The sequence below is a fragment of the Notamacropus eugenii genome, chromosome 3 (assembly GCF_028372415.1).
Source record: "Notamacropus eugenii isolate mMacEug1 chromosome 3, mMacEug1.pri_v2, whole genome shotgun sequence".
NCBI classification, from domain to species: domain Eukaryota; kingdom Metazoa; phylum Chordata; class Mammalia; order Diprotodontia; family Macropodidae; genus Notamacropus; species Notamacropus eugenii.
In genome coordinates this window covers 333490921-333501710 of record NC_092874.1, presented here as the reverse complement: position 1 = coordinate 333501710, position 10790 = coordinate 333490921, and the positions used below count along the sequence as shown (strand labels likewise).

Below are 10790 nucleotides of genomic sequence, written 5' to 3'. Positions count from 1 at the left end.
CTTCACTTTACTACAGAACTGAAGACAGGAAGTCACACTCAAGTGCCAGAGTGGGCCTTTGAATCCCAGTTTCTTCACATCACCACCCATACAGTAAGAGCCAATCTAGCATTTAAGATACATGCTAGCCACTGGAGTTAATGAGTCTCTAACCTCAGTGTATACAATCTCATTTAAGTACACTGAGGTACAGAACTTGTGTAAATAAGGGCAAAAAGGCATCAAGAAAGATTTAAGAGGGTGACATCTGCATAGAAACTAAATGAAAAGGGACTTGTCTGCTCACTACAGGTAGTAAGATCTGGCTGCAGACATTTCCTAGCTGTGTGACCCTGAGCAAATTATTTTACCCCATCTGCTTCATTATTCTCTAATAATGGGCTAGAGAAGGATATGGCAAACCACTCCAGTGTCTCTAAGAAAACCCCAAATGGGGTCGTGAGAAATCAGACATGACTGAAACAGAACAAAATGTTTGAGTATAAAAAATAGTAAAGCAGACCAGTTTGGCTGAAAGTGAAGAGGATGTAAGGCAGACACGTCACGTAGCCCCCAAAAGATTTTTTTTTTTTTTTAGCATTAATTACAGAACTATACAACCTGTTCTAACAGTGCGGCTTGCTAGCCCATGCTACCTTGAGGAAGTAGGTTCAAATACCTTCAAATATACCACCCTCCCCAACATAACTTTTGAAGTTATCTCACTGGTTTTAAGGGAAATTTCTAAAAACCATAAATAATGAAAATTAGCAGTAACCAATACTCCCTTTCCCTCCTAAGAGCAGGGGATAGTTTTGTGCCCAGGGCATGAACCAGCTATGGCCACCTAGCAAAGCATCAAGCTGGGATGAACTTGGGCTGCTGCTTTGCCCCTGACTGATATGAGAAGAACACCACCAGAGAGGTGTCTCTCTACCCAGTGTCAGGGGTGTCAGTGTGACATCTGTAAAGAAGAAAAAGTACATGTGCTGATGAATCTGCTTTAGGACAATGGCAGCAACCAGACATTTTAGTAGATGTAGGGAAATAGGCAAACACACCCATTTAGGAAACGCTCATGCTGTTTAAAAAAGAACAAGCAGCTAGTTAGAACCAAGAGTGTGATTTGTCTGAAGTCATGTCCAACAGCAGTGGTTAACTGTGAAAGTCAGTGGAGAAGTCTGTAACAAATACCATCTGCAGGGGACCTAACAATATGGTGAATAGGCATAGAAGTCAGTTTGCAATAGGTAGTGAATAAATCATTGAGCATAATTTCTTAATACTCACCAAGAGAAAAGATGAGACATGTGGACCTGATTCACGAAATCTATGCTTTTTGTAAATTTAAAAACAAAACAAAAACCAAACCTTCACTTGACAAAAGTTATTTATTTCTAGCACAGTTTTAGAAATTTTATTTTTGACTGGACTCAGATTTCGAGGTGGAGGCTCTCAGGGAAGACAGACGACGTCTCTTAGCGATCTGTTCTTGTCGTTTTTCTTTAGCCTCCTAAGTTAAAACAAAAAAAACCCCCCATGTTAAAATTATGTACTTTATTTGTTCAAAGAACCAGAGCAATACACTGAGGTATGTTTTATGATAACAGATGGGCACATAAGCATACAGCTAAGTGATGTACAGTGAGTTATAAAAATATCACCAAACTTTTCATCACCACCACCACCACCACCCTATTAATCTAGAGCATAAAAAAAAGGTTTTTCTGAAACTGAAAAAAGGCATGTACAACCATACCTTCATTCTCTTGGCCAAAAGCTTAGCATATTCTGCTGCTTCTTCCTTGTTCTTCTGGGTACGTTGCTTCTTCAAAGCAATGCGTCTACGTTTGTGCTGCAAAACACGGGGAGTCACCAGACGCTGAATTTTAGGAGCCTTGGTCCTGGGTTTCTTACCTACAGAAAAGTAGAATTAATCAACTCAAGTCAAAAAATAAACAGGTAACCCAAACCATTTTAAATGCTACTCTCATTAGGAAACGTTTACAAGCAACAAACTTACCTAAAGCAACACTACAACTGAACAGTAACACTGAGTTAAACGCAACACATTTAAACTTCACTAACTGTAATGGGTGTCAGATTACACCCTACTTTTAAATGCTTCCAAGATCTCTAAATAAAATTAAGTAAATATTTGAGGAATCCCTAACTGTAATTGTCATCCTTAACTGGCAATACTTACTTACCAATTTACAAATGAAGGCCTGAAAATCAGCAAATAAAAAGTACTACTAATGGTTTCTACTTTTTTTGAGCTAAAGATACGGAACAGGAAAATGGAAGCTCTTCAACTACTAATTAAAGCATGTGTAGTGGAAAACTGAAAGGGATTTGGGGGGGAGAGAACCCACCAACAAAATAATCACATATCCCCCAATATCAATATAGTTTATTTCCTATCCTTTTCCATCACACACGAAAAATAAAACCAGTTATGAGAATTTCATTGTGAGATAAAGCTTTACTGATTAACTATTGTGCTCAAAGGGATTCTATGTAAACATAATTAACAATAAACTTCCTGGGGAATTTGTACACCTAGGCCATGTGTTCAAATTTCATTACTGGTTACATGAGAAAACTCCAGTCTAGCCAGATGGAACCTCACTGCCTGATATTAGTACCTTTTTTTTTTTCTAAACAAGTTAGGTACAAGAAAATTACACTTATGACATCAACCAGACTACCCAATACAGATGCCTGAAGTGGTTTTCAAAACTTTTGAGTCCAATCTATTAAAAAAAAAAATCACAATGGAAATAGCATAGCTTCCCTCCAAAAACCTAACAAGGGTACTTTTATTAACGATTTTTAAATTTACTATCTGAGACCAATTCAGGAGTCACCTGGAAGGATCTCAAATTCCATCAATAAAAATCATCCCTTTAAAAGTTTATTTTTTTCCAAACAGATATCCAAAAGGCACATACTTTTTTTTTTTTTATTAATTTTTTTATTTTTTTAACGTTTAACAATCACTGCCATACAATTGCGATTTTATCCCTCCCCACCCACCCCCCACTACCTCCCTCCCTCCCCACGACTGCATACAATTCTGTATAGGCACATACTTTTTATAGCAATTTCCTACCATCACCAGATGGACAGACTGTGACCCTGCAGAATCAGTTTCTTCAACCCTTTGCTCAAATCTCTTAACCTGATTCTGAGGGATTCTGAGGTACTCTACTGGCCTAAAGGTAAAGCACAGGTTGACACGTAATAATCCTGCTTCTTGAGCTGCAGTTGGTATATCAGATCACATAGCAGACAGGAAGTTAAAGTTTTCAGGATCCTGTCTCAGACATTTGCTTAGACAAATCATTTAACATTTTATTTGGCCTCAGTTCCCAATCCATAAAATGGAAATGGGACCAACACTGCAAGATAATTAAAGATCAAATGAGAATATGCAAAGCACTTTGCAAACCTTAATGCACTATTATTTTATTCTATGTCTCCTAATTTCCCTATCAGAGTAGAATCAAAAGGGCACATGGTAATCATGAGATTCTTTTAGATGAAAGTATGGCTCCAGAATCATGTAAACTGAGTAACCTAGGGTGGGGGCACATTAAGAAGTGCTGTTTTATTATATAGCTCTTCTAAATCTCACTAGGATCCCTTGACAGCTCACCATACAACTTCGAGAAACAACTCCACTAGTCAAAAGCAGCCAAAGCTCAGGAAGTTCCACTATTAGCATACAAAAAGATTAATCGAAACTGAAAAAAGGTCAGCTCAAACCTCACTTCTGCCATTCCTCACTGTGTGAGAGCCCAACAGCATCACAACATTTTGACTCCATCATTTTTTTTAACCAAGAAATGACACCCCCACCTCCAAAGAGACACTCTCTAGCCCTACCTTCCTTGTTGAGGGGCTTTCTCACAACGTACTGCCGGACATCATCTTCTTTGGACAAGTTGAAAAGTTTTCGGATTCTGCTAGCTCTCTTGGGCCCCAAGCGACGGGGCACAGTGGTATCTGTCAGTCCTGGTATATCCTTCTCACCTTTAAGAAAAAATGTTGAAAACTATGCTACTAAAAACAGGCATTTTCAAACTTCCTCAGATATTGGGTTATGAATTAGTACTAAACAGAAAGAATCATCTCTCACTAGTTATATTCTTCAGCTGACATCTTTCAAAGTCCAGATTATTAGGTCAACTGAAAAATATTAGCAATACGCCTTGGAAAAAAACCAAACTATACTGTTCAACAATGCCTCTAATGCACTGAAACCTACTCTTGGGGACAATGGTCATTCACTAAAACCAAACAATTTAATAGATTTGTAGTCCAAATAAGAAAATATGTATTTCCTGGAGGACAGGAAAAAAAATAAAAAACTGAGTCTTGGCAAATTCATTCAGTTTCTTAATCTGTAAAAATGAAAAGTTTGGACAAGACTGTAAAAGGCCAGGCAAAATAGAATCTTTTGCTGGTTTTGTTTTACTAAATATGCCTGACTGAATAACGTGATTAAAGAAGATCTTCCCCACACATTGATGGGCCTGCCCATGGAGGGAAGCTTGATTAGGGGAGCTGTTTTATAGGAGGGTCCTAAGTACCTTTTGTTCAAATGGTCATGCCCTCTGGCTCTGTAAAGTGTACAAATGCTCAGGGGGTGAAGTTTTACTTTGGGTCTTACAGACTGGAAGTGTTTGTTTGATCAGAAGAGGATTCTGGGAAGTTGTTAAGGAGCCCCCCCAGCTTTGACAACCCAGAAGTTGGTGCTTCCCTCTCTGGTAACTATGGTCAGACAACTGGATCTGTCTGTTGACTTGTGATATATGTATTGATTACGATCAGACAGAGGAAGCCATGTCTGTTGATCTTTGACTTCTCTGTATTTTCTTTGAAGTTCAGGGTGCTGACCCCTCTGAAGTAGGTGAATAATACATTTGCTTGATTAAAAGAATGATATATGTGCTTCAATAAAGTGACTGGTAACCCCTCAAAAGCTGCCTTTCCTTTCATTGAAGTAGGTCAAAGAACCTGTGATAGCAAGCCCCCTGTGTATGTTGGGGTGCTTACCGATACAAAGACCTGAAAAGCAACTGACAAAAGTTCTAATATTCTTGACACTATACAGGAATAACATTATGATTCGTAAAGGGAAAAAAACGTATCTGGACAATAAACAATTAAGTAACAGTCAGTATGAAATAAACCTCTAAGCATTTTTTACAGAGTAACCAAAGAGTAAGAAAAAATACAAATGCTCACCCTTCTTCACGATAACCAAGTTGAGGACACTCAGGTTGGCATCCACAATACAGCCCCTAACAGATTTACGTTTTCTTTCTCCAGTTCTTCTAGGGCGATAGCAGGAATGACCCTTACTGAGCAGCAGGCGGACACGTCCATGAGCCAAAACACCCTGCTTCATGGGGAAGCCCTGTTTGTCATTCCCACCACTGATTCGGACCACATAACCCTAGAGGGGATACAAAACAGTTCATTTTAATATTTTCATTACTTCTTAACAGAGGAAGAGCTGGCTTTTCTTTACAACTCAATTTTTCATCAAAAAGTGAATAAAAATTCAAGGTGGCAATAAAACTCTCTTTACCTATCAAATCCACTTACTTTTGCTTTGTACATGTATTGCAGAACTAGTGCATTTCCAACCTAAATACTACCTCGAAGACTATGACAGTGAACCTGTTGAGACCAAAATGCTCCTTAAATAACTAGTAATCAGAGATACCTAGCCTTGCTTATTCTGAAATGCCATTTCCTAAATACATACTTATACCCCCCCTCATGCCTCTGAATGACTATGCATCAGGATAGTGAAACATTACAAATTCCAATAAGAATTCAAGCTAGTTTTCACCTTCCACTCGTCCCCCAGAGCATCAGCAGAAACTTCAGTGGCCATCCGTTTCTCATAAAAAGTCCGCAGCTTTCTCTCATCATCCACTTCGATGAGTTTCTGACAGCCAGTGGCTGGGAAAGAGATGTTGAGCTGGAAATTAAAAAAAACCACAGGAGCCGATGTAAAACAGAGAAAACTACCTAGCACTGGATGATCCAGGCTCAGATCTGGCCTCCTGACCTTTTTTATTATCGTGAGGTCATAGACTTAAAGCTGTTAGGGATGAGGTCCTCATTTTAACCACCAAGTGACAGAGCTTGTCCAAGATCGGAGGGGCAGCAACGGCAGAGCCCGTACTGAAACCCAGGGCTTCTCCACCCTACGCCAGGCTCCCCCGTGGGGCCCGCTGCTTTATCTGTGCAAAGCCCCCTGGACCGCTTCAGGTCCCTGGTTTGGTGACAAAGCTCTGCCGGTCAGCAGGCGTCAGAACCGATCCAGCTTCCAAGTACCGTAAATACTGGAGTGACAGGGAAAGGTCCCCCGGCAATCGCTAGGCGCCCTTTGCAGTTGGAGGCAGGGATTATTATTGGCATTTTACAGATAAGGAAACTGAGGCAAACTGGATTAAGCGACCCGCCCAGGGTGGCGCAATTAGCTAAGTATAAAGGTGTTTGTAAATACGGGAAGGTACTGGCACGGGAAGGCCGTGGAATTGGTCGTTTTCGGGGATTGCCTTTCGGCCCTCGGCCCCCTCCCCCACACTTGGGCTGGGGGGGGCCCGTCCCCCGGACTGGCCGCGCGGCAGCGGCAGCGCCCCGCAGCCTCCTGGGGCCGGGGGAAGGAGCCACGTTCCCCCGAGGCGGCCATGGTGCCCGGGCACGGGCGATGCAATCCCCCGCCATCCTGTCTTCCCCAGCGTCCCGGCCACCGACGGCCATCCGCCTCGCCCGCCCCTGCCTCTAGCCCACACAACACCGGGGTCGAGGCGGGGAAGGGGCGGCGGGAAGGTGGCCTTTGGAGGACCACACTGCAAGCCCCCCTCCCGTCCCGGCATGCCCTACCTTCATCTCTGCACAGCCGCCCGCTTCAGACCTGCCACGGGAAAGAGACTCGACTTCCGCTCCCTGCGGGTCACATAGGCTCTCGTAGATCTCGCGAGATCTTGCAGGAGGACGGAGCCGTTCGTAGGCGGGACTTCCTGGGAGGGGGAGGCGGTGGGAAAGAGCCGAATGGTGGAAGTGGGTTTCCCAGGAGACCTCGCTCTGACGGACGGCTTTCCCGGAAGTCGCGCTGACGTAGAGCCTGCGACGTTGGTCGCGGCTTCGTTTTCCCGGCCTGGTTCCGAGGCTGTTTGGCTCCGCTTCTGCTTGAGTGAGGTCTCAGAGCTCAGCTGTGGAGCCGGCCTTTGGGGACCCGCGGACGGGGAACCCAGGGATGGCAAATGCGAGGCGTCCTGGGCCTACCCCAGTCTCCAACGTTGGTTTCCATGACAACGACCCGCGCCTGCGGGAAGGGGAGCCCTCCTCTTCCGTCCCCCCTCCCCTCCAGGCGCCTTTTTTGTTCTTTCTGGTCCCCGTGTGGCGTCTCCTACTTCATCACCTCCAGATGCCCTCGTATTTCTTTACTTCTCTTAACTCCCCATTCTCATAACATGCTCCGCCTTCCAGTCAAACGGACCTGTTTGCTTTTGGCCGTACGAGACATTCATCGACCACCTCCGGGCCTTTGTAATATTATTGATCGGGGGAGGGGCAGTCAGAAGCAAACGCTTTAGAAAAAGGACTTGGGCAAAGGAGAAAACAGAATAATGGGCGGGGGGGGATATAGTTGGGCTTTCACAACATGACTTACGGAGATGTTTTACATGTATAACCTGTATTGAATTGCTTTCCTTCTTAATGGGGGTAGTTGGGTTGGGGAAGAAAGGAGAGAACTTGGAACTCCAGAGTGTTAGAAACAAATGTTAAAAAATGGTTTGTTCTCGCAACTGGGAAATAAGATATACAGGCAATGGGGTATAGAAATCCATCTGGCCCTTGAAGAAACTAAAGGAGAAGGGGCTAAGAGGGGGGAGGGGTAATCAATGCATGCTATTTGAGGGTGGGGAGGGAGGGGAAAGATGGAGAGAAAATTGGAAACTCAAAATCTTGTGGAAATAAATGTTGAAAATTAAAATAAGTTTAATAAGTTTAATAAATAAATAAGTTTAAATCTTTAAAAAAAAAAAAGGAGGGGGAATCTTATTGACCCTACTTCTGCCAAATCCACCCTGATATAAACCCTCATTCCCCTTACTAGCTTCCTAGTAAGTATTTACCTCCAGTCTGTTCCCCATATTGCTAATAATCTTTCTTATGTAAAGCTCCTACACACTTGTTGAAAAGTCTTCATTCTCTGTTACCTACAAAATAAAGGAACAACTTCTTTACCAGTCCTTTGGTCCCCTGCCCACCCACAGTCTGGCACAGTTCCCTCTCTCCTATCTTATCTCATATTATTCCCTTCCACGCATTCTCTGCCACAGCCAAAAGGCTCTACAGATATCTTTCAGTCTCCTACTTGCAGGAGATCCGTTGTTCCCGTTTTCTTCCTTCTCTTTGCTTGTTGGATTTCTACCCACCTCCCCTTTTTAAAGCCCAACTCAACAACAGTTTCTCCATGAAGCCCTCCTTGAGTCTTTCTACCCAACCATCCCTTGTCAGTAACTATCTTTCCCCTCCACGATGTCTTACATGTCACTTCCTCCCCATTTACCCAGCTTTCACTCTAGTTCACTACCATATACTATTGAGATACTCTCCTAATTGACCTCTCTACCATAGGTCTTACCCTTTTCCAGTCTATCTTCCACACAGAACATTTCAGACAGAGTCCTTAATGTCATTAAAAAAAACCAAAGTCCTCTTTTTGCTTTCTTCCTTCCTCCCTACCTTCCACCCCCTCTTTCTCCTAATCTCACCACTGATCAGCACAGGAGGTGGACTCGCTTCATGTTTCTCACCCAGACCAGTATGCCCTGGCTTAGGTTAGACTGGTGACCCTCCACTCCTGAGGGCTTACCATATTAGTGCACACACCAGATAGACTTCAGTCTTTTTTTTTTTAGAGTCTTCTTTGTATTTATTGTTTAACAGCAGAATGCCCAACACAGATCATCATAACTGCCAAATGGTCAGCTGTGCAAAATAGTATATATAGTGCTTAACTACAAATGGGAGACATGATTTTTAAAAATTAGTACTTAAACACAAATTTATGGTCCTACAAAAGAGCATTTAAACTAGATGGTCTAAGTTGATCTGCCTCCTTGGACCCACAGAAACTGTTATTTTCCCAAAAACCATATGATCAATATACTGAATCATCATCAGTTCCACTGTGTGAATAATGGATCACAATCAATGAGTCCCTTTTTCTAAGACCTTTTTCTGGCTCCCCTACAAAATATGATCTGTCCTGGATAAAAAGACAACAGGAATTTCTAGAAGGTCAATGGTCCAAAATGCTAAGCATGGTTAAGTATTTTGCATCATCTATATTCACTGGTTCCTTAGTTAGGATGTACTTAGATTATTTTCTTCAGTTCATCATACAGGACAAGCACGAAAGCTCCACCCATGCCTCTAAGAACATTGGACCAGGCACCCTTGAAGAAAGCTTTGCCACCCTCATCTTTAGCAATCTTCTTCCAGCAGTCAATTGTCCCAGTGTACGATATCAGCTCCTTTGCGCCCAGACTGCATCATCATTCGCCGCCTTACTGAATCAAAGGGATAAGAAACCACACCTGCTACAGCAGTCACTGTTGGTGCAATCATCCAGCTTATCACAATATGAGTGTTCTTGGGATCTGGGAGCATACCTTTTGCTGTATCATAGATGCCAAAGTAAGCTGCTCTATAGATAATGATACCCTGCACTGAGACATTGAAACCTTGATACAAGCCACGGATTCCATCAGACTTGGTGACTTTCACAAGGCAGTCTCCCAGGCCTTTGAATTCCCTCTCAGTGCCAGATTTCCCAACGTCAGCTGCCAAGCGGGTTCTCACAAAATCCAAGGGGTAGGCAAAGCAGAGAGAAGTGGCTCTAGCTGCACCACCAGAGGCAAGATTGCCAGCAAAATACCTCCAAAACTCTGTGTGCTTGTCCACTCCTCCCCAAAACACCTGCTTATACTTATCCTTACAGGCAAAGTTAAGGGCCTGGGTGGGGAAATATCTGATGACGTTTGCTAAGTTACCCCGCCAGAAGGAAAGCACCCCTTGTTCCTTAGGAATTCGGACTGTACAATCCACAATGCCTTTGTGCTGCTGATCTGCAGCAGTTTGTTTACTTGCATGCTGCACCTGCAGGAGCAGCTTAACTCTCTCGATGGGGCCACCGCTGACTTTGAGATAGCAGCAGCCATGCTACCGGCCAGCAAGGCCTTGGTGAAGGAGATGGCCTGCCCCATCATGGTTACCGAGGGGGGAGGGGTGGGAGTTGGAGAAAGAAAGCCGGGTGAGAGAGGGCCAAAGCTGGGGAGCCACTGCCGCCTGCACGCAGCCCCTTGCTGCAGCTCAGACGAAAGGCTAGACTTCAGTCTTGCTGAAGCTCGGAATTCTTGATCTCAAGCAATCCACAAATTATAGCACCCCCAGCGGCAAGAATCACAAGTATTTACACCCCCTTTTTTATCAGTGAAATAAATAATAAATAATTTGGTAAACATAGAAATAGATATCTAATAATGTTTATGAAATAATAACTATTTACTATAAAGAGCCTATCCGAGTAGTCTGAGAAGGGGATTAGTCCTTATTCTATCTAAGATCAAGTACAAACTCTTTGGCATTTAAAGCCCTTTACAACCTTTCTCCAACCTACTGTTTTAGCCTTTAAATTACTTCTAGCACCCTATGATTCAGCCAAACTGGGCTTCTCACTGTTCTTTATGTGAAACCTTCCATTCCACAGA

The 10790-nt window shown here is 43.2% G+C and overlaps 1 protein-coding gene, 1 non-coding gene and 1 pseudogene across 2 annotated transcripts; all 3 read right to left on the bottom strand.

Moving 5' to 3' along the window:
* Positions 1-792: 792 nt before the first annotated feature.
* On the bottom strand, positions 793-931 carry LOC140497925 (small nucleolar RNA SNORA48). The gene has a single exon (XR_011964928.1). It is a non-coding gene; the product is annotated as a small nucleolar RNA SNORA48 (small nucleolar RNA).
* A 420-nt stretch (positions 932-1351) lies between these two features.
* Positions 1352-7509, bottom strand: RPS6 (ribosomal protein S6). The gene is made up of 6 exons (XM_072597049.1): positions 6892-7509; positions 5849-5980; positions 5236-5446; positions 3871-4017; positions 1739-1896; positions 1352-1492 (listed from the first exon to the last, which is right to left on the bottom strand). Exons 1-6 carry the CDS (start codon positions 6895-6897, stop codon positions 1397-1399), a joined length of 750 nt encoding a protein of 249 aa, XP_072453150.1. The 5' UTR covers positions 6898-7509; the 3' UTR covers positions 1352-1396.
* A 1414-nt stretch (positions 7510-8923) lies between these two features.
* LOC140496800 (ADP/ATP translocase 3-like) lies at positions 8924-10289 on the bottom strand (annotated as a pseudogene).
* Positions 10290-10790: the final 501 nt, after the last annotated feature.

What these genes read in the sequence shown, in the direction of transcription:
- RPS6 (XM_072597049.1), bottom strand. An exon ending in CTCTGGGGGACGAGTGGAAG is followed by an intron (nt 5,447 to 5,848) that starts GTGAAAACTAGC and finishes TATCCCCTCTAG; the next exon opens with GGTTATGTGGTCCGAATCAG. An exon ending in AAAGCCCCTCAACAAGGAAG is followed by an intron (nt 1,897 to 3,870) that starts GTAGGGCTAGAG and finishes ACTTTTCTGTAG; the next exon opens with GTAAGAAACCCAGGACCAAG.